Raw genomic sequence first — 21,346 nt, forward strand, 5'->3', positions numbered from 1 at the left:
CGACGTATATCGTCGTGCAGCGGTCGGCAACCGGTTAACCTTGTTTCAAGCTCTCTGTGGACTATATAACATTGTCTTCCTATGTTATGAAGAAGAGAATGGGGATGTGTTATCTAGTCCTGAACACTTTCTGTCCTCTGCTGCTCCTTCATGCATACAGTAGAGTGAGAGAGCATTGCCACTCTAGGGCAGGAAGTGTGTTACTGGCAGGATCACCAACTAAAAAGAAAGGCTGTAAAAGGAAAATGATTGCAGCAACTACATCTAACGACTGGTGCAATACAATATATTACATTTGCGTTCTTTGGTTTAGATGCACTTTAAGTGTTCCTGTATCTTGGTCCTATTACCAGAATCAGCGACCAGCAGTCTTTGTTCAGTCAATATTGAGATGTTCCATACATGAGACTGGAACATTCTGTAGCAGGAAAAAAAAGTCTTTCCTCTTTAGTTGTCCAGAACTCCACGTAATGTAATGTTGTCATATTCCCTTTCACCTCTTGCCTGTGTTCCCCACTCATCTTCATCGTCCTGACTTTTTCCACCTTGTATTTTTCCTCCACTTCTGGGCACAGCATAATCATCCCATCCTGGTAAATAGGGGAATTCATAGCCCATTTCATGAGGATCAGTACCCTGAATTTTCCAGGCATCCACTCTAATGCCTTCTGGCTCATCATACACTGGATTAATAGGTGCCTCTGGTTCATCATAGATATGCTCAGGCTTCTGAGGCTTTCTTGGCTTCTTCTGTGCTGATGGACCAAGAAGACCACCAAATCCGGAAGCTAAGAGGTTTTGAGCCACTTTGTCAAAAGGAATGGCATACTCACTCTCTGGAACTGTAGGGTTAGTGGTCACCTTGTTCTGTGGACACAGGGGTTGGAGTGAAGGATTTAGAGAAACAGAACGAGCAGGTTGCCTTGGCACAGCGGAAAGATCCTCATGGTATTCATTGGCAGTTGGTGAGGAGGCCTCATTGTGACCAGCTTTAATAGCACATTCAATGGCCTGGAAGATCTGACTTCCAAAGGATGTCTCGAATTCAAAGTTTCCCTCTCCAGAAGTACAACGACGACCAGCTTCAAATGAAAACATAGTCTGTTGGTGAAGAGAGAGAGGAATATGCTTAGTAACCTTGCTAAAGACATTTTAAATATCAAAAAGACTGAATAGGATTTATTCACATGCTTTTTTATCTTTTTTCTTGTTATTTAAAATATGCAGGTTGCGAAAAGTTGGGCAATGAAAAGTTTGCAAAGCATATAATTATACAAAATTTTGTTTTGTAATATTTCTTTATTAAGGCTTTCATATAAGAAAGAACATTACATTATGTATAACGATATTGGTATATATAATATTGTTTGATTTATTTGATCCTAAAGTTACATTCTAATTCAGTGGTTGTCAATGTATGAGCTATCAGGGGCCTCAAATAACATCACTTGACATCACCAAAGGGCCACGCATAATGTTTAACATATATAATGCTTGAGAAGACAGAAAATCTCAGAAACTGCAGACCTAATAAAGGAAATGAGGGTCAGTGAGTGTGAACATGCTACATTTTAGGCTGAGGATATGCTGCAGAAGAGAATACAAAACTGGGATCATGTTACATGAGGCTAGTAGAGATCAATGCTATTACCCTAAAAGTCTTGCCCCCACAGACTGCTGAGATCTAAGGGGCCGCATAGCATATACAAAAGGGCCACAGGTCGGGCACCTGGGTTCTAATGTGTTAAGCAAGGAATAATTCCTTCCCTATCCTCTTCTTCTGTTGGTCAATTAGATTCAAGTTACAGCTGCTCTGTACGACATATGGCACCGCTGATCCCAGATGCATTATTGCACAAAACACACAAACAGAAAGAAACTTTTTAAAAAGATCATTACTATACCATTTAACATGTAACATTGTTTTTTAACTGCAAAAAATTGGATTTTTGACTAACCATAAAATCCATTTCTCTGATGTTCATTGACACAGTTCCTCATCTTCTTGACTATATGGGTTATGCTGCCCCCTACAGGAGTAGGACAATAGGCAGGAAAAAACTTGACTACGCCTATGGGGCAGTCCAAGGGGGTATACTCCCACTCTCTGCTATAGGTACTCGGTTTTGTTACAAGCAGCATCAGAAGAAAAAATCCAAACTCTATAGAAGGGTGGGTACTGTGTCCATCAATGAACATCAGAGAAATGGATTTTACGGTAAGCCAAAAATCCCATTTTCTATTTCGTTCATTGACGGACACAGCTCCTCATCTTCTTGACAAAGTGGGACTTCCCAAAGCAGTGTCAAACATGAGAGGTGGGAACAGCAAGAAACAAAAACTTCCCAAGACTAAACATATCCAACTAGGTAACATGAAGCTCAACCATAAAACAACTGGAGCTCATCTGAAAAAAATTAAAACACCCTCAAAGAGGACCAAGTCCTTTAAACAGCAGCCTGCAAAACCTTGCAGCTGAAGAAAGTGTCTGCAGATGCCAACACATACACCTTAAAAAACTTTGTAAAAGTGTGCAAAGAAGACCAGGTAGCCGCCTTGTAAACCTGCATCAATGATGCCTGATAACAGAAGGCCCAGGAGATACTAAGCGCCCAAGTAGAGTGCACCTTAACATGGAAAGGAGGAACCTGACCCTTAATGGAATAAGCCTGAACCACAGTCTGTCTGACCCATCTGGAAATGGTCGCAGTAGAAGCAGCCAACCCTTTGCGAGGTCCATCTGTGAGGACAAATAGTGAGTATGACTTTCTAAAAGACTCAGAGGCTGCCAGGTACACCCTTATTGCCCGAACCACATCCAAGGAATGCAAGGTAATTTCCTTAGGATGCTTAGACCTAGGACACAGGGAGGGCAACATGATGTCTTCATTCAAATTAAAATCAGAGACGACCTTTGGAAGGAATGAAGGACATAGATGAAGAACCACCTTATCCCTGTGAACCACCAGGTAAGGCGAGCTACAAGACAGCGCCGCCAGCTCCGACACCCTGCATGCAGAAGTAAAAGCCAAGGGAACCTCCCGAATGTTTTCAAAGGGAGGCTTCCGGAGAACTGACAACACCAAATTGGAGGTCCCACGGCGGCAAAAAAGACCGCACTGGAGGAACCAAGTGTCTCACTCCCTGGAGAAAGGTATGCACCAAGGAGTGTGTGGCCAACGAACATTGAAAGAAAACTGCCAAAGCCAAAACCTGGCCCTTGATGGTACTCAAGGCCAGACGCTGCTCAACCCCTCGTTGGAGGAAGGCCAAGATCCGAGTCACCGTATGTATATCTTCCAAGTAGGATGGTAAATCTTTCTCGAGTAGATTTTCTAGCTTTTAACAGCATAGGAATTACAGAGTCAGACAACCCTCTATCCTTCAGCACCTGGCTTTCAACAGCCAAGCCATCAAAGCCAGCGACTGTAAAGCAGGATGGAAGATTGACCCTTGTGACAACAGATCTTCCCTGAGAGGAAGTCTCCAAGGAGCATTGGCGACCAGCCATACCATATTGGCGTACCAAGACTGGTGAGGCCAGTCTGGAGCCACTAGGATGACCAGAATCCCTTCTGCTTTGATCCGGCGCAAGAGTCTCGGCAGAAACTTGAGAGGAGGAAAAGCGTAAATAAGATAATACTGACTCCAAGGAGCCACTAACGCATCTGTGGCATCGGCTAGAAGATCACAGGACCGTGCCACAAACCTCTGTACTTAACTGTTGAGGCAAGAGGCCAACAGATCCACTTCAGGAGTACCCCACCGGAGACACAACTGATAAAACACCTCTGGATGAAGTGACTATTTCCCCTGGTCCAACACCTGTCGACTGGTAATCTGCCTGCCAATTTTCCACCCCTGGATTGTGCACAGCAGAGAGGGCTGGAACGAATCGTTCTGCCCACCTTAGAATGCTGGCTACTTTCCGAGCTGCCAGGACACTTCTCGTGCACCCTTGGTGATTGACATAGGCCACGGCCGTGGCATTGTCTGATTGAATCCGTACCGGACACCCCTGGAGACAACATGTGCAGTGATTCAGACAGTCTGATCGCTCAGAGTTCCAGTACATTGATCGGTAGCCTGGACTCTTCCAGAGTCCAGAGTCCAGACCCCCTGAGCACACTCTGTGCTGAGGACACCTCCCCACCCAGACAGGCTGTCCTCTGTGGTGACGACTGTCCGGTACAGGGGAGGAAACAATTTGCCCTGATGAATTGACGGAGAACTAACCCACCAAACCATGAACCCCCTCGTACTCCAGCTCAACAGGATCTGATTGTCTAGAGACTGAGGATTCTTGTTTAATTTTACCAGTATCTCTTTTTGCAGAGATCTTGTGTGGAACTGTGCAAACAGAACCGCCTCAAAAGGTAGACACCATCAGGCTCAGTACCCGCATGCAAGACCGAAGAGATGACTGTCTGCTGGACAGCAGAAGCTGAATTGCCTCCTGCAATTTCTGAAGTTTTTCCAGAGGAAGAAACACTCTGGCTGAGGCAGAGTCCAGAGTAAAACCCAGATAGTCCAGACTTGTGGACGGAAGCAGAGCAGACTTCTGAAGATTCAGAATCCAACCAAACTCCCTTTGAGTTCACAGAGTAATCTCCAAGTCACGGGAACAAAATAATAAATAGAGGAAAAAGATTCCATTTACCAGAGATCCCAGCAAGGAACTAGGTCCTTACTCCTAACTAGGCAGAAAAAAACTGAGTACCTATAGCAGAAAGTGGGAATATATCCCCTGGGACTGCTCCATAGGTGTAGACAAGTTTTTTCCTGCCTAGTGTCCTACTCCTGTAGGGGGCAGCATAATCCACGTAGTCAAGAAGATGAGGAGCTGTGTCCATCAAGGAACAAAAGAGAAATTCGTTTTTTGTTATTCAGAACATACTTGGTTTTTATGCAAAAAGGGAAATACTTTCTTCCTTAAACTGGAACTTTAGTAAAAAAATTAAATCCTGATAGATCACTTCATGCTGACCGCTAATGCTGTTATACCTCTGCAAAACATTAACCTCTTACTGCCGTCCGCATGCATATATGTGGCCTCCCAGGGGGTGGACTTTAACATCGAGAGGCCGCATATATGCGGCCCTATGTAAACACATTATTATTACCTGCGCTCACCCGGCACAGTAACAAGTGGGTACTTAAAAGCTCCCAATGCATACTGATCAGGAGCTTTCTGATCATGTGACTGTTATGACTGTTAGCCACAGCGGTCACATAATTGGATGGCCTGACTCTGCTTTCCAACAATTATAACCTCTTAAAGGGCAGAGCAGTGGGAAAGAGTTAAAAATAAATGCCTATACTGTTTAAAATCCAGTAATGCACTGTCTCACCCTGCTCTGCACATGCTTAGTTGCTCTCCATTTGTGGCACTGTGCTGAAAATCAGAGGAACTAGAAGCCATTCTGCTGACAGCCTAAAGATTTACGGCTGCTCAGGGTCTCTGGGCTTCAGCAAAATGGCAGTCTCCAGCAAGAAGAAACTGGAGCAATGCTGGAGGCAATTTACAGCACACACTAATTTTGGTAGCATAAATATTTTTGTGGAATGAATGTTCTTTGTTAAAGAACATTATTTTTTATCAAGTTGTTATGGGTAAAGTTCAGATTTAAAAGGAATGTCTCAAAGTTTAAGAGATGTCGGTTTAAATCATATTTACCAGTGATAGTGACCTGAGGTCATCAATTCAGCACCATGCTCTGCACCATTAAACAGTGAATGCTGGGCACAGCGGTGACGTTCCCAAAGGAGACCATGCCATGATGCCCTGTGCTCACATGTTCTCAATCATCCAGGATGAGTGACGCTGGGTATCATTCAATACTGAAGCTGGCCATGGATCAAAATTTTAATCCATTTGAAACTCAATAAAAATGTTATAAAGTAAAAACAGAAGTTGATCTACTGGGGGCCCTATACAAAGAACTTTTAGGTGTCCTTGTAGTGCCTGATGTCACCAAATTTATTTGGGGGTTACCACATTGGCATTAACTAAGGGTATAGCGGTTCTATGGTGTTCAAGCCAACTGAAATCCTAGGAGAAGTTTCAGTCTGATATTCCTAGGCAATGCTTATAACTGCGGCAATAAGGCAGGAGAAAGACAGCTCGGTGAGGGGGCTTCGTGGCTCAGTGTAGCCGGAGTAACCGGTGTGGATGAGTCGCATCCTCTTTTGGAGAAGACTTGTATCCATACTTCATAGTCCTTCATTTGGAGGTGTCCATATCAACTGGAATACACAGGTTATTGTCCGCTGAGAGGAAAGTGGTGTGCAGGATTCAACTACCCTTCCAGAAGGTTATAATTATACTGCCTTATTGACCCATTGGGCGTATGCTAAACTGTGTCAACACCTTCTGGTAAGCCCCCCTCCCCCTGTTGCTGGTGGTGGTTACCCTACACACGGTGTTTTCTATTTATGTTGAATATATTTTGTGGATTCATTTCACCTATACTGTACATTGGACTGTAGTGTTGCACACTGTGGATCTAATTTTTCACAATAAACTGGACAAATTTTCATCACGTTTTTATTATTATTATTTATTAACCATTCACTCATTATATTGTTTATGTATTAGTGCTGCATATATTTTTTATTGATCTACCGATTTACTTCTTTGCAACTACCCAGTCGGGTTTTTCTGACAAGGTAGTTGTACCCTAACAACCGTCTCCCTGCTGTCAGAAAACAATAACTCAGCGGGAAGGATTCCCCCATCCACATCAAGTGTGTGGATGGACGTATCAGGTCATGACTAGGGTAGTTCAGATCCCACCTGTTTAACCATATTACCTGGATCAGTACCCAACATCACCCCCCCCCCCTTTACCGTTAAATGACAACACTAACTCAGCATTGGGATTAAATGGCTGGTTCGGCCTTTTATTAAACAAAACCATAAATAACAGAAAAACATAAAACAGTCAAATCAATCCAGATCAAAGAATGGTTGCAGATCCTTGAAGATGTCATCTCCAACAACTTTGGAGTCTGTGGTACCCTTAAGTTAGGTTCTGTCCCCAGCCGTCAAAACATCGCCTTGAGGACTATCCTAACTGACCACAGACCCCTACCACCTTACACTACCCGGTCTGTCTAGACTGAACCAGACCAACCATAGGACTCCATACCTGAGATGGGTCCCACCACTTTATTGTTCGACACCATGTTTTGAACCCTTGTCAAGGACCCCAACCGCCAATATTTAACCTCCTTAGCAGAACAACAGAAAACGGCATCACCAGGGCAGACAGGAGGGACGTTTCTCCTATGATCTCCAGTCTGCAAGTGAAGCCCCTTCACTCCATCCCTCCAACTTCTCTCTCCTGCTCCTCCCCATCACCTTGCCTGCTTTGCCAATAAGGTAAGAGTCCTAACCTCTCATATCCCAACAACTAATTTAACCCTCTACTTCCTGGTTTTCCTTCCACCCTGTCATGTATGCCCTATTCTTATCATTTCCTTCAAGCTCCGGGCATTTTTTTTCATAGAACTCGCCGGTTGAATGAAAAAAAAGAAATGAATAATGTATGGACTGCCTAAAGAAAAAAAGAAGAGTGTAGCTGTTTTTAAAGGGTGAAGTATTTACCTTGTCTCTCCCAAATCTTCTTAGATATGGATAAGGCCAGCTGAAAAGGAGACTTCCCGTCTGACGATCTCGCAGCAACAGGCATTTGCTTTCTGCTACAAGTGTGTACACACCAGACAGACCACACCGAATGGAAGCTTCCGTCTGTCTCACCCGCACCGCAAACTGACCTGTGAATGTAACTTCAAGTTAGCTTATATAAAAGAGCAATAGAAAACTTTCACAGCACTTATCATACTGATAATGATTTGGAAATATTTGGAGACGCTGAATGTCATATCGCTGGAGGAGGGAACTTTAATAGGTAAATGCCCCATATGGTGCATGTATGCTGTTCAAGAGCGCTAAGTGTCTCTAAAGATTAAATACTTTAAGTATCAGGGTCTGTCTACTGTAATCATGATCAGTGCACATTTGCGTCCCCTATACTAACATTCCTTTTAAGCAGAACTTCAGCTTTACTGTTAGGCCCCTTTTACACTTGGGGACCGTTCAGATCCACCTGTCAGTTTTTCAGGCGGATCTGAACGGATGCCCTGTGCATCTCTATGGGGCATCGGATGGCAGCGGAGACATGTCCTCTGACAACCCGATCCGATCCGGTCCGTCAAACCTGGACGGATGGAAACCCTATGTTCCATCCGTCCAGCGGATCGGATGGGATCAGATGAGAACAGACAGACGGTCCGTTCTCATCCGATTCCCCCATAGAGAACAGCGGGGACTTGACAGCTCCGTCTCTGCACACAGCGTGGAGACAGAGCTGCCATCCGCCTGCTCAGCAGGGGATCGGTGGATCGATCCCCTGCTGAGAAAAACTGAGTCCGCCAGCGGACTCCAAGTGTGAAAGGGGCCTTAGGATGTACAGTATTACAGCCATCTCTCCTGTACTGAAAATGCTTACTCTGATTTCACTGCACACTGTGCTGCAAGTCAGGTAGGGTCTGTCTGGAGGATGTCCAGCATCATCTAGCACTTTCCTCCCCGCTTCAAGCTGGCCATCCATTGAGCGGATCATTGTATGGTAAGCATTACTGTTCATGGCCACCCATTGGAATTCAGTGCTTTTAGGCTCTATTCACACCTATGTAGTTTGCTTTTGATCATTTTTGCTGTTTTTTCGTTTTTTGGTTTTTTTTGCAGCGATTTTGCTGTGTTTTTCCTGCAATTTGCATTTTTTATGCTTTTTTTTTTGTCAAATTTTTGTTGAGCAGTATAAAAAAATGCCCAAAAAGCCGGTAAAATGCACTACATTCTTTTCTGCAGCTTCTCTGTTGATGTCTATTGAGCCAAAAAAGCACTGTTTTAGATATAAAAAAAAGTCCCTGACCCTTTTCAAAAACACAGAGGCAGAAAAATGCATCAATGTGAACGTGTTTCATAGGAACCCATGTTAAAAATAATGTCCTGCGTTTCTGCAAAAAGCAAAAAAAAATTGAAAAAAAAAAAAAACGCATCGGTGTAAATGGAGCCTTAATCATGGAAGCTCCGCATCGCATGTGGGCGTTACTCGTGGGCTTTTGACATGAGAACCGAGGCAGTCTTCCGTGATGTTTTAAGCAAGTTATGTAAAGCACCCTGCAAGCCTCTCCCACCAACCACAATCTGCCTGCATTGCAGAGAAAAGCACAAAGGCCCAGTGATAACACTAGTTTAAAAATAGGGTATACAATAAAAACAAAAAGGTTTTCTTTGAAAAGTTCATTACCATGTTAAAACGGGGGAAAGGAGGTACCAGGGAAGATATAATATAATATATTCCTTAGCTTTAAATGCATAGCACCCTTTGGCAAGTAATCCATAGCAGTACATTTCATTGCTGGGGAATGCGAGGTTTGACCGAAAGCTTTGTGCAGTTTTGCGGGAGAAGCGGATTGCCAATTACGCAAATAGGTGGATCCAGCTTCAGTCTAAAAACGTAATGGTGCCATAGTGGAAAAAAAAAAAATATTGAAATATATTTCGGCAGCTTTAGGAAATTCAAACTCCAGACTTCAATTGAAACGAAAAGCTAACGTTAAATTACAAAATGACTTTTATAGCAATATAAATGATATTTTGTAAGGAAAGTGAAGCTTTGATGTGTCCAGCTCTCATTTCTATATAAGAAGGAATCACTCTTACCTGGTGGTGAGGCCTCCTGGCTTGTGCTGTATAGAGAGTTTTCCTGCAGCTGGAGTCCTTCTGAAGGCAAGGGCTGACTGCCTAATCTCTCAAGAGTCCGTCGTTCCTGGAATCAAAGACAGCTTTGTAACTGCAGAGAATTTTGTCTGTTTAATTGCACCTTGAGAACAAATGTTTTCCCACAATGGTAATAAATTATAACTGGAGATCTTTCTGTGTTGCCCTACTATTGAGAATTTAAACCCAACTGTAGGCTTGGAATCTCCACTCCCATTGGGGCACCCTCACATCCCTTAAGAAAATCCGTATACATACCTTTTTCTTCAGGTATCTTCAGTCCAGTGATGTCACAGGTCCTCTTCACCCTCTTCTTCTTCTGGGCAGATCATTAATGCTGCACAGAATGGTGATGGAAAGCGAGGCTCAGAGCCTTGACGCTCTGGGCTCACAGAAAGCGGATTGATTGATGCTGGACATCATTCAATCCAGAAGTAGAGAAGCACAGTGCCTCTGGGTGGGTGTCTGTGGGTAGATATAGCACCATTTTTTATGGCTTTTTTATTTTTATGAGCTGCTGCAGAGGCGTAACTAGAACCTTCAGGGCCCGGTGCAAGAAACCATAAAGGGCCCCCTGGACCCCTGGCCGGGGCCCTTCCCTTCAAGCCTGGGGCTCTTCCCACTGATCCTGGGGCCCTTTATTACGGTCCCGCAGCGAGACTCTTTCACAAGTTCTGCAGTGGGGCCTCCCCAGGGTGGTGGAATGCCAGGGCCCGGTGCAAGAAACCATAAAGGGCCCCCTGGAACCCTGGCCGGGGCCCTTCCCTTCAAGCCTGGGGCTCTTTCCTCTGATCCTGGGACCCTTTACTCTCATTGCAGGGCCCTTTATTACGGTCCCGCAACGGGACCTTTTCACAAGCTCTGTAGTGGGGCCTCCCCACAGTGGTGGAATGCCAGGGCCCGGTTGCAAGTGTGACCTTTGCGATCCTGGAAGTTTACCCACTGGTGTCAGTAGTTTTTATTTTTTGGTATTTTAATTGTATTATTTTCAATCATTTTATTTTTTTTACAATATCACTGACTATGACTCTGTCCATCCAGAAAAGGAAGGAGCTGGTAAATTACATATTTACTGACCCCTTTCTGGCTCTCTTTTGTGGCACATCCTCTGCAGCAGCCAGCAGGAGAGGGGAGGGAGCAGAGTGGGGGGAGGGGGGGCAACACAGTGTGGGGGGGGGGGGACCAGGGGAGCACACAGGGACCTGGAGACAGCAGAAAACAAGTGAACTGGAAAGGAAGAGTGGCGGGGGCAGCATACAGAGGAACCAATCTCCTCCATTTACCTCCTGTAGCTACAGGAGGAAAAAGAAGCACAGTGATTTCTCTACATGCTCTATCCAGGTGTACAGGGGAGCCACACAGGCCCCCTGTAGCATGGGGTCAGGTTGCAATTGCAACCCCTGTAGTTACGCCCCTGAGCTGCTGTGATATGTATTTTGATGCATATTGCCTAAATTGGAATTGGGTCCTAGCCTGTCATTTTTCTAAATAGGCAGCACAGTGGCTTAGTGGTTGGCACATCCACCGTGCAGCATTAGGGTTCCTGGTTGAATCCCATCCAGGAGACTACCTGCATAGAGTTTGCATGCGTAGGTCTACGTCACTCGCTCTCAGTAGGCTAAGGGGCGAGCGCGCGGCACTGGTGGCGTGCTCCTGCCCCCGCTCGTCAGCGGGGAAGCCGATGCGTGTGTCAGGTGGCTTTGATTGGCGCCTGACACCGCGATCTTTCTCTGCTGAAAGAGAAGGACAGTCGGCTGTTGTAAACACAGCCGACCGTTCTTCTCCCTGGGATGATCACAGAGCTCATGTGATCGTGCTATATAGGATTACATGTCTCTATGATCATCTCAGAAGCCACGCCCCCCCCAAAGTTAGAATCACCCCCCTAGGCTCACATTTAACCACTTGATGCCAATGGCATTATTACAGTAACAGTGCATATTTTTAGCACTGATTACTGTAGTAATGTCACTGGTACCCCAAAAAGTGTCAAAAATGTCGGTTAGGGGTCCGATCTGTCCGCCGCAATGTCGTAGTATCGCAAAAAATCGCAGATCGCTGCCATTACTAGTAAAAAAAAAACAATAAAAATGACATAAATCTTTCCCGTAGTTAGTAGACGTGATAACTTTTGCGCAAACCAATCAAAATATGCTTATTGTGATTTTTTTTACCAAAAATATGTAGCAGAAAACAAATTGGCCTAAAATGGTAAAAAAAATTGATTTTTAAATTTTTTTTTTTTGGGAATGTCATATAGCAGAATGTGAAAAATATTGTTTTTTTTTTTCAAAATTGTCGCTCTTTTTTTGTTTATAGCGAAAAAAATTAAAATAGCAGAGGTGATCAAATACCCTCAAAAGAAAGCTCTATTTGTGGGGGAAAAAGGATGTAAATTTTGTTTGGGTACAATGTCGCACGACCGCGCAATAGTCCATTAAAGTAACACAGTGCCGAATCGCGTAGTAGGGCCTGGTCAGGAAGGGGCCTTCCGGTCTTAAAGTGGTTAATAAAAAGTACCGGATTTAAAAAAAAAAAAAGACTGCAAAAAAAAAGGCTGCACAGACTGCTGAGTGACTCGGAGGAGGAACATGCCACTATCCCCACTTGTAAAAATAAGGCTACTTTAGTAGGAGGGTTGTTGCTTGATCCTGGCCCCCAGGTCTTCTATTAGGTGCCTCGGGTCTCTTTTGAAGTATTTTCTGTTTTCGCCCCAGGAAGGGTCTCTAGACCAACACATCAATCTTTACTGAACATTTTTACCCCTTCCTGCCTACAATTTGTTAAAGTGCCCCATGTTGGGAGAGCACGGCCCTCCCTGCATAATCTTCAGTGCTCCATTTACAAACCCAGCAGCTGTACATTGACAGTGGTTAAGTGCTGCTGGTTAAACAGGGAGAGACACGCTCTCCTGGTGAAATCTGCAGGACTTAACTCAGCCTTGAACAGTATAGGACATGGCTGGGAGATACAGAGACCAGGGAGGGTCCAGCCTCAGCTTCATCCCCTGCAGCTTGGTACCCAATGTGGTTGCCTCTTCCGCCTCTGCCTTGACCCATCCCTAATGTTATGCAATAAGCAAACTGAAAGTGCACTTTTTTTTTTTACATTTTTCCCCATTTCCCAAACAAATTATGAAATGAGAGTCCCGTGTGTCATTAAAAAAAAAAAAAAAAAGGTGCGAAAATCATTTTGGTATGCAAAGCCGTTTAAAGTTAGGACTGTTCTAGACAAATTCATTTTTATATTAGAAACCGTTGAAAGACAATCCACAAAAGGGCATACAGTAGAAGTGGTGGGGTTAACAGTGGTATAGTATTTATACAAGTAATGGAAAAATTGAACTCTGGTAAATATAATTTAAAAAATAAAATAAACAAAAATATATATAATTGCCCCTTAATAAGATTTTATTGGCATATCTAAATATCTTTGCTTTTTCAAGACAGCAGCATTTTCTTTAGATTGTTTCTTTTTGATCATCTGTTAGGCTTTCAAAACTCTGTAAACACTTATTGTTACAGGAAAGAAAAAACGGGTTATATTGATTCAGACGAAACTGCGTAGTCCAATCTTGTCATTCAGGGGGATCGTCATGGGGCCAGAGGGAATTGCCTTCTGTATTTTATCAGTAAAATACAAATTATGTTTGCAAAAATCTGCTATGTGAGCGTGCAGACATGCAGACTGGATTTACTTTAGTTGTCTGTCTTCGGATAATTGGTGCAGTATCAATAGGGTCCAGGAAAGAATAAAATAATCACATCACATTTTACTTTTTTGCCCAGCATAGTTAAGTGTAATAGGTAACAATGTAGTATGTTTGGGTACATAGGCAATTAAACATTTTATTTTTTAATTAGTCCAAATCCTAATGTAAGAATTCAACTTAACAACCCAAAAGAATGAATAGGACTTTACTGGCATTCCAAAACAGACATTCACATTCACAATTCAAGATATTTATTTTTACTAACAATAGAACAGCATTTAGAAGAGAAATTGGCTGACATATATCAAGCACTTAATCTTCTCTTTAGCCCTCGTTCACATTGGACATGGCTTTAAAATTGCACGATTTCAAAGCTGCATTTCAGTGTGACTTCGGGTTCAACTTGAAAGACATCTGTGCAGCTTCATGCATAAATGTCTATTGAAGTCACACCCGAAATCAGAAAAAGTAGTGCAGGAGCTACTTTTGCAAAACAGTGCGGCGCCGCAAGTGGGCGTCGCACTGATTGGAACGGTGCCAATGCCGGCAATAAGCTGCGACTTGTCATGAGATTGAACAAATCGCTTCAACGTGAACGAGGGCTAAGGGATACATCTCCATTATCCCACAGACCTTACAACATAACATTGTGGTCAATTGAAACGTCCAAACAGGGTGTGGGATATTTCTGACGCATTTTTTAATCATTCTTTAGGGGAGGGAGAATATTCCTGTCTATGAATGCTGTTCTTAAACTTGATTTTAGGCTGGCCATACATGTTCAATTTTTGTGTACAATTTTCTATTAGATTTACCAAAATCCATATAACATGAGGTCAAAACAAAACAACACTTTTAATTGTATCCTATAAGGCAGGCCTTTGTACTACATACTGTAGTTGAAGGTAAATCTAAAGAAAATTGTACAGAAAATTGTAAGACAATTGTATAATGTATGGCCAGACTTCCTCATGTAGATGTCTGTTTTGGAATGCCGGTAAAGTCCCATTTATTCTTTTGGGTTAAGTTGTATTATAAAGGAATTTTGGCACTCCCATCTGTATGGAGTCACTCTGATATTATATAGCTGATGTAAAAATTCGTATTAAAGTAGAACTATAGGCAAAAGTTTTTTTTTTTTTTTTCATTTTAGATAGGGTAAGGGAGGGTTATAGCCCCTGTAATTGTCCCCATTGGGGAGATTTATCGTCACTTCCTGTGCCATAGCCAAAGCAGGATGTTAGAAGAAATTAAGGGAATTTACTGGGACCCCCCAGGTCACCAGAACTAGCGTCCTCATTGGAAGATTTCCTTTCTACTACTTTTCTGGGGACAACCCAAAATTTGGGATTTTCTTCTACTTTCACTTTTTTTTTTTGGCCAGGAATCGAACCCGGGGCGCCCCCAGAGGTAGCTGAGTTAGCTACCACAGCACCAGCGTACCAATGCTTACTTTCACTTTTAATAATGGTAAACAGGACAAATAGAGAGGGTGAATCTCCCAAACGGGGGCACAGACAGCAATATTATTTAAATAGTTGTTCTAATCCATCTCCACTCTATCCAAAACTAAAAGGTTTTGCCTTTAGTTATACTTTAAGCTGCCCATACACTGGGAAATTATGGAACAAAAATTTGTACAAAATGCTTTGGTACATTGTATGACTTAATGAATATTGCTTAAAAGTACTTCAAAATTTTGTTTGCTTATAACATTCAATTTTGGAATGAATGGACTTTCCCGAATGAAAGCTACATACACTGTTAGAAACTTGTTCATTTAACCAAAAATTGTCCATGTTCTTAAAATAAAAAAAATTTGAGCAAAATTTTACTAGTGTACGGCCAGCTTTAGAATTGTCTGCCTTGATTTAAGTGACTGGCGGGTATAGAAACTGTACTGTGGACTGTAAACTGAATGCAGCTGTAGGGTAGATCCTGTACTGGTAGATCCTTTGTCAGAATTTACTTCTGTGTTCCCACTAGAGAGATTTCCTGTTATTTCTTGTCCAAATGTCAGTCAGAACCTAAAGGTGGGTGTTGGGGGGTGCACAGAGGGTATTTAGGCTAGGTTTAGGTTCTCTATTATGCACACGTTCCAGTCCCACAGGCACAAAGCACTGCTCTTTTGCAGATGCGTGGGGGTGTCAATAAGAATTAATGGCACCCCCACACCTTGAAAAACGCAGCATCTTTTTTTAAAAAGGGTCAGGGACTTTTTTTCCCTGCGTTTCTCTTGGTTTCAGCTGCTTATTCATTGGAAATGCACATGCACACATGGGCTGCCAAAACATCAGCTCAGTGGGACACATACAGAAATTACAATAGACAAATGTTGTAATCCTTCTCAGTTCTATCTAAAACCATACTCTTTTAAATCAAGGCATACTTATAAAAGAAGACTGTAAACAGTTACATTTTTCTGCATCTGGCATCGCTAAACGTTGCTCCAATCCTGGGAAATCCCTATGTGAAGTCCTCAGGGAGACTGTCTGACACTTCTGGGAGTGTCGATCTCCCGGGTCTTCTGCAGCTCTTATTATTGCCTCCTGCTGACCTTCACTTTGGTACAGGATACAATAGCTCATTTCTCAGAATCAATGCAGCTTTCAACAGTGCGGGAAAGTTTAAAGCCTAGTACACACAATGAGGCTATCAAACAAATTATTTTTTTTTGCATGCTAGTCTCCATATCAAAAATGAATATAACATATGTAGCACAATCAGCAATTTCATACATAGACGCCCCCACCGCGTTTTACCTAAAAGATGTATGGTGTTTTTTCTTTTTTTAAATCATAGTTAGGTGGATGCAGCATTGGTCCGATGTGGCATCTGTCCCCTGGTGCCTCAAACACCACCAGTCGCTCGGTTCTCACAGCTCCATGAGCAGCAGCTCTCTGCCCCCCCCCCCTCCCCCCTGTCTCTCGCTGAAGCGCTGGGCTGTGGAGGAGGCAGGAGTGGGCAGCTGAGGCTTTCAGCAGCTTTCAGAGGCTGAGCTGGGTGTCGATCCAGGCATGCGGGCCGATCCCAACTCCATTGTCGAGATCTTGCCTGAGCTTGGACCAGTTCTGTGATGTGAAAACGGGTCACGGGGGTGCAGAACAAACTGCACTCCTGTTATCCACAGGAGAAGTACAGCCAAACGAACTTTGGCTGTATTTCTTCTTTAGACCCCCTTTCACACTTGTGCGACTTGTCCTGCAATTTGGGACTTCAAAGTCGCACGACAAGCCGTACTCCATGATTTCCAATGAGTACCGTTTATATCTATACAACTTCAAAGTAGTCCCTGCACTACTTTGGGCCAATTTTAATGCGTTTTGAGGTCCACAGACCTACGCATTGCTTCAAGTCCAATCAAAAATGCATCAAAACCGCGGTAAAATCACTGCAAAATCATGGCAAAAAAATTGCAGCAAAATCACAGTAAAATTGCGCGACTTTTAGGTCGCATAGGTGTGAGAGGGGCCTTAAAGTGGAAGTAAACTTCCATCGATTGTTTGACCCTATATTTAAGCCTATAATAAGGCTTACCTAGAGGTACTGTAAAAATCTTCTAAACGTGTACCGATTAGGAGATATTTACTGTATATGCAGCTGATGACGTTATCGGTTCATGCGCTCTGAAGGAGTCTTCAGAGTCCTGTGCATGTGCGGGAGTGACGTCACGCGGTTTCTGACAGTCACACACCTGGAGTCCCCAGACCCGGAAGGAAGACGGGAGAAGATGGATGCGGCCTCCAGTGGTGACAAACGAGAGCTTCATTCGCAAAGCATACTAGAACATTATGCCTTCACTTTGCAGGTCAGAAAAGAAAGTCAGTGCTTTACTTCCTCTTTAATTTTATTGCCAATAGCCCTCTGTGTGATAGCATATGTATAGTGACAGATTCTATTAGGGGTTCCTAAATGACTCCCAAAATTTTCCCTCTACTCCACTGAAGCTAATACAGTGCAGATGGTGCTCCATTAGTTTCTTTCTCAGCCACAGTGGCCAGGGAAAGTGACAGCAGAAGCCAGAAATTACTAAACCCTCCTTGCTTCCAGGTTTATACTAGCTAGGGAAAAACAGCAAGCGGATTCAGGTTTCAGGAGTCCATGGAAGTGACCCAGCGGCTGTATAGCCTTGTGAAATCTGGCAGTTGGCTTGTAATGTGGTGCAACAGCCAGAGGTGAGTGTAAATTCCCCCGAAGCTGCCAATGTATTACATACATCAGCAGCAGTGAAAGAGTTAAAGGAGAAAATGTGCATTAATTGCAAAGATGTACTGCATATGTTTTTTTTTTTTACATTTCGTCATTAGTATTAGCAACAGATGCACCATTCCCCATCAATAATGCACTTGAACACATGCCATGCTATCTACTCAAACTTGCTTGTTAAAAGCATATTAAAAGAACATTTATCTCAACCAATCTATTTATAATGTAAATACTATACTTTTCTTTGACATCAGGAGATCCACTATTTCTTTGTTCACCGATGTTTAAGTAACCCATCTCCAAGATTTAAAAAATAATATAGGGGCTGATGCATGAAAGGCGTGCTAACAGGATTGTTTCTATATTTATTATGGGCTGTAGAAATGACAATGGAAGAGGAGTTGTTGCTATGGGCACCAGTTCCCCTTGCTCCCCGCTCCCCTCCCCCCATCAGAGTGATGGGCCATTTGTAGGGCTCAGGAGGATGCAGGGCACAATAAGTGTGACTGAATATTAGTATTTTGGATTCATATAGCAGATTCCTCCCAGAAGGGTTAAAGCATGGTAGTGCCTTATTTTCACAGTAGGTAGCAATTTTATCGTTTTTTAACATAACATGAGAAGTGTGAAAATGCTGAAGATTATTCAGCCATTTTTCTCTCTACAAGAGAACAGTGGAGTGGACGGCAGGACATATAAGCATTTATTCTCTCAGGGATATCTTTTTTCTTTTGTTGGTACTGTTTTTGGGGCTATGGGCAGTCAGATATTTACATCATTTTCTCAGCAACCTGTAATAAACTTTAAAACAAGCCCCCACTGATATCTGTAGCTCCAAGCACTGTGGAGTTATTTATCCTTAAAATGATATTAAAACCATAAACAATAAAGTTCTTACAATGCTGATCACCAATTCGTAGAAGTGGTTGCTCCAGTAGATTTCTTTTTATAAAAAACTGTTGGACAGGGTCAGTTCGGTTTTGTTGCAGGCTAGCTGGGCATTTTTTTTTTTTGGTTTTACTGTATGTGTTGTCTTTTCATGTGCTCCTTGCAGTGAAGGCTAGTTATAGGTTGGGAAGGTTGCCATTTGTTTTTACAGTTGGTGAATTAGTGCGGGCATTCATGGGATACCTTCAGCTACCATTGTGCCCTTGCTGGGTGTTCCTCAAGGCAACCTGCCCTTAACCCCTTTCCGCCTTCACCTCCCAGCCCTTTAGGAACTTCTAGATGCCAGGAGGCGGAGACGGGCATTCAAGTTATGTGACCGCTGCGATTGGCTGTCATAGTGATCACATGATCAGAAAGCTTTCGATCACAAGTATGCATCGGGAGCTTTCCAGTTCCAGCTAGTGACTGTGCTGGGAGAACACAGGGCTCGAGCTGTCAGCAGAGTTTACAGTACAGTTTACATAGGGCCGCATATATGTGCCCACCAAGAGGCTACATATATGCGTGCGGCCGGCAGGAAGAGGTTAACCTATCCAACTGCTATATATGTGATCCAATTTGGGAGACTCAAAATTATAGAGTTAGGACAGCAGTAAAGTGGGGTGCCTTGACGTGGCCACTGCAGCTTACACATATGTTTGCAAATGTGTGCGACTAACCGCCTTGTTTTTAGCGTGAACTGTTACACAGGGTCAGTTCCGTTTTATTGCAGGCTAACTGGTAAGTGAGCTGGGAATTTCTGTTTGTTTTTGATGTGGTTTTATTTTTAGGCTTTTTTTTCCTTTATTTTAACAAGTTGATCCTACCAGTAATTATGTTGTTTTAATTTCACTTAACAGACCAAGGATTCCAGTAAAAGTGGCAGCTTAGGGTTTAGACAAATCATTTAACTTGACAGATGTGCTTACAATGGTCAGCTTTTATTTATTTATGCAAAATCTTGATCCCAAAAGGAAAGAAAAAGCTCCATTCCATCCAGAGTGGAGAAACCCTAAGATGGGAAATGTGTTACTGGCAGTATCATCAGGATAAATTAAAAGAAAAATGCAGCCACCAAATCTAAAGATTGGTAAACTGCAATATATGACATTTTTGGTTTGCTTTTAATACCGCTTTAAGAAATTGGTTGAGTTTAAAGCGGTTGTATACTGAAAAAAAAAAAAAAAAAAAAAACCCTGCAAAACAAAGGCATAATGAGCTAGTATGCATTGCATACTAGCTCATTATGAAATACTTACCTTAAAACGAAGCCCCGACAGGGACCCCCGGACACTGCTGTGGGAGCTGACATGCTCCCTCGGTGTCTCTTCTGGGTTCGGCGGCTCCGGCGCTGTGGGTGGCTGGAGCCGCGATGACGTCACTCCCGCGCATGCGCGCAGGAGTTTCACGATCCGGCAAGATCCGGCAGAGCGCATGCGCCGCAGACGTCAGCGGCTGCATGCAGGGCAAATATCTCCTAAACTGTGCAGGTTTAGGAGATATTAATTGTACCTACAGTTAAGCCTTATTATAGGCTTACCTGTAGGTAAAAGTCACAAAAATTGGTATACTACCGCTTTAAAGGAGTATTAAAGCCAAAACCAAATATGTAATATATTGCGGTTTATCAAGCATTACATGTGGTGGCTGCATTGCTTTTCTTTTTTTTTTTAGCCATTTTTACCTCTGTTTTCATCTGGTGATCTGGCCAATAACACACCTCCCGCATTAGAGTGCCTCCACTCTGGATGAAGGCTCACAAGGTGCACATTTGGACAGCAGCATTGTCAGTCTAAAGGGAGGGGAGTGTTAAATATATTAGTATATTTAAATACACTAACAAATTGAAACCAAACTCCAGTTTACACTTTATAAGCATTGACAGCAACAGTCTATTTCCTTTTAGGATAAAGGTTTTACATAAATAAATAAAACTGATCATTGTAACCAGCTCTGCCAGTGTTGAATGGTTTGTCTCATCCCTGCAACTTATTACATCTGCAAAAAAATCTTGTTCTTTTGAAAAACAACAAACTTACTGCCCAGATCTCCATGTGAAAATAAAAGAAAGAAAGACTAATAAAACAGAATGCAGCCATTGTATTTAGGAATTGGTAAGCTGCGATATAATAAATGTGTGTTTTTGGGTTTAATACCACCTTAGAGATCAGGTTTAGGGGTTAGGGTAATGGTTAAGCATGGAAGCGAGGTAGGGTAGTAGTACAGCAAACCAGAAGTACAAAATACTTGCCAATAACACAGAACCTCTAACATTCAAAGTACAAATAGACAACACGAACGTACAAAGTAAAAAGGAAAAAGCTGCATGCGGCCAAAGCTTTAACATACTTGCAGGATTTACATCTCACCTGAGGAAATGCCAAGCTGCAGAGTACCCTCACCCAATTTGGGTGTTCAGAGGCCTCACTGGCAATAAGGTATACCCTCTGTGTAGTCTCAATGCTGAAGACCCGGGTGTCCTTTGGGCTGCTCTCACCAGAGCGCTCTGATAAGCTCACACATTCGCTGAGCTGAAGTATTTTCCAGCACTCTTGCTTGCGGCCAATCTCCGGGGGCTGAAAACCTTCGTACATCTCTAAGCGGGCCAATCCTGTGGGCGTAGTTCCATACAAAACTCCCCATACCTTCTTCCACTTCTGTAACAACAAAAAGAGAAGGGTCATTCTCTTCTCTATAGAAGGCAAAAGTAC

At 43.0% G+C, this 21,346-nt stretch overlaps 1 protein-coding gene across 1 annotated transcript in view; it reads right to left on the minus strand.

Moving 5' to 3' along the window:
* Positions 1–241: 241 nt before the first annotated feature.
* Positions 242–21,346, minus strand: part of DOK2 (docking protein 2) — a 72,459-nt gene continuing 51,354 nt past the window's right edge. The window contains exons 2-5 of the mRNA XM_082253399.1: positions 21,005–21,292; positions 9,734–9,839; positions 7,610–7,779; positions 242–1,101 (exon numbers count right to left, since the gene is read on the minus strand). Coding sequence (XP_082109525.1) covers positions 448–1,101; positions 7,610–7,779; positions 9,734–9,839; positions 21,005–21,292 — 1,218 coding nt within the window. The 3' untranslated portion in view covers positions 242–447. The remainder of the gene's footprint in view (positions 1,102–7,609; positions 7,780–9,733; positions 9,840–21,004; positions 21,293–21,346) is intronic.

The sequence above is a fragment of the Pelophylax lessonae genome (genome assembly GCF_965119305.1).
Source record: "Pelophylax lessonae genome assembly, chromosome: 4".
In the NCBI taxonomy this organism is placed as follows: Eukaryota; Metazoa; Chordata; class Amphibia; order Anura; family Ranidae; genus Pelophylax; species Pelophylax lessonae.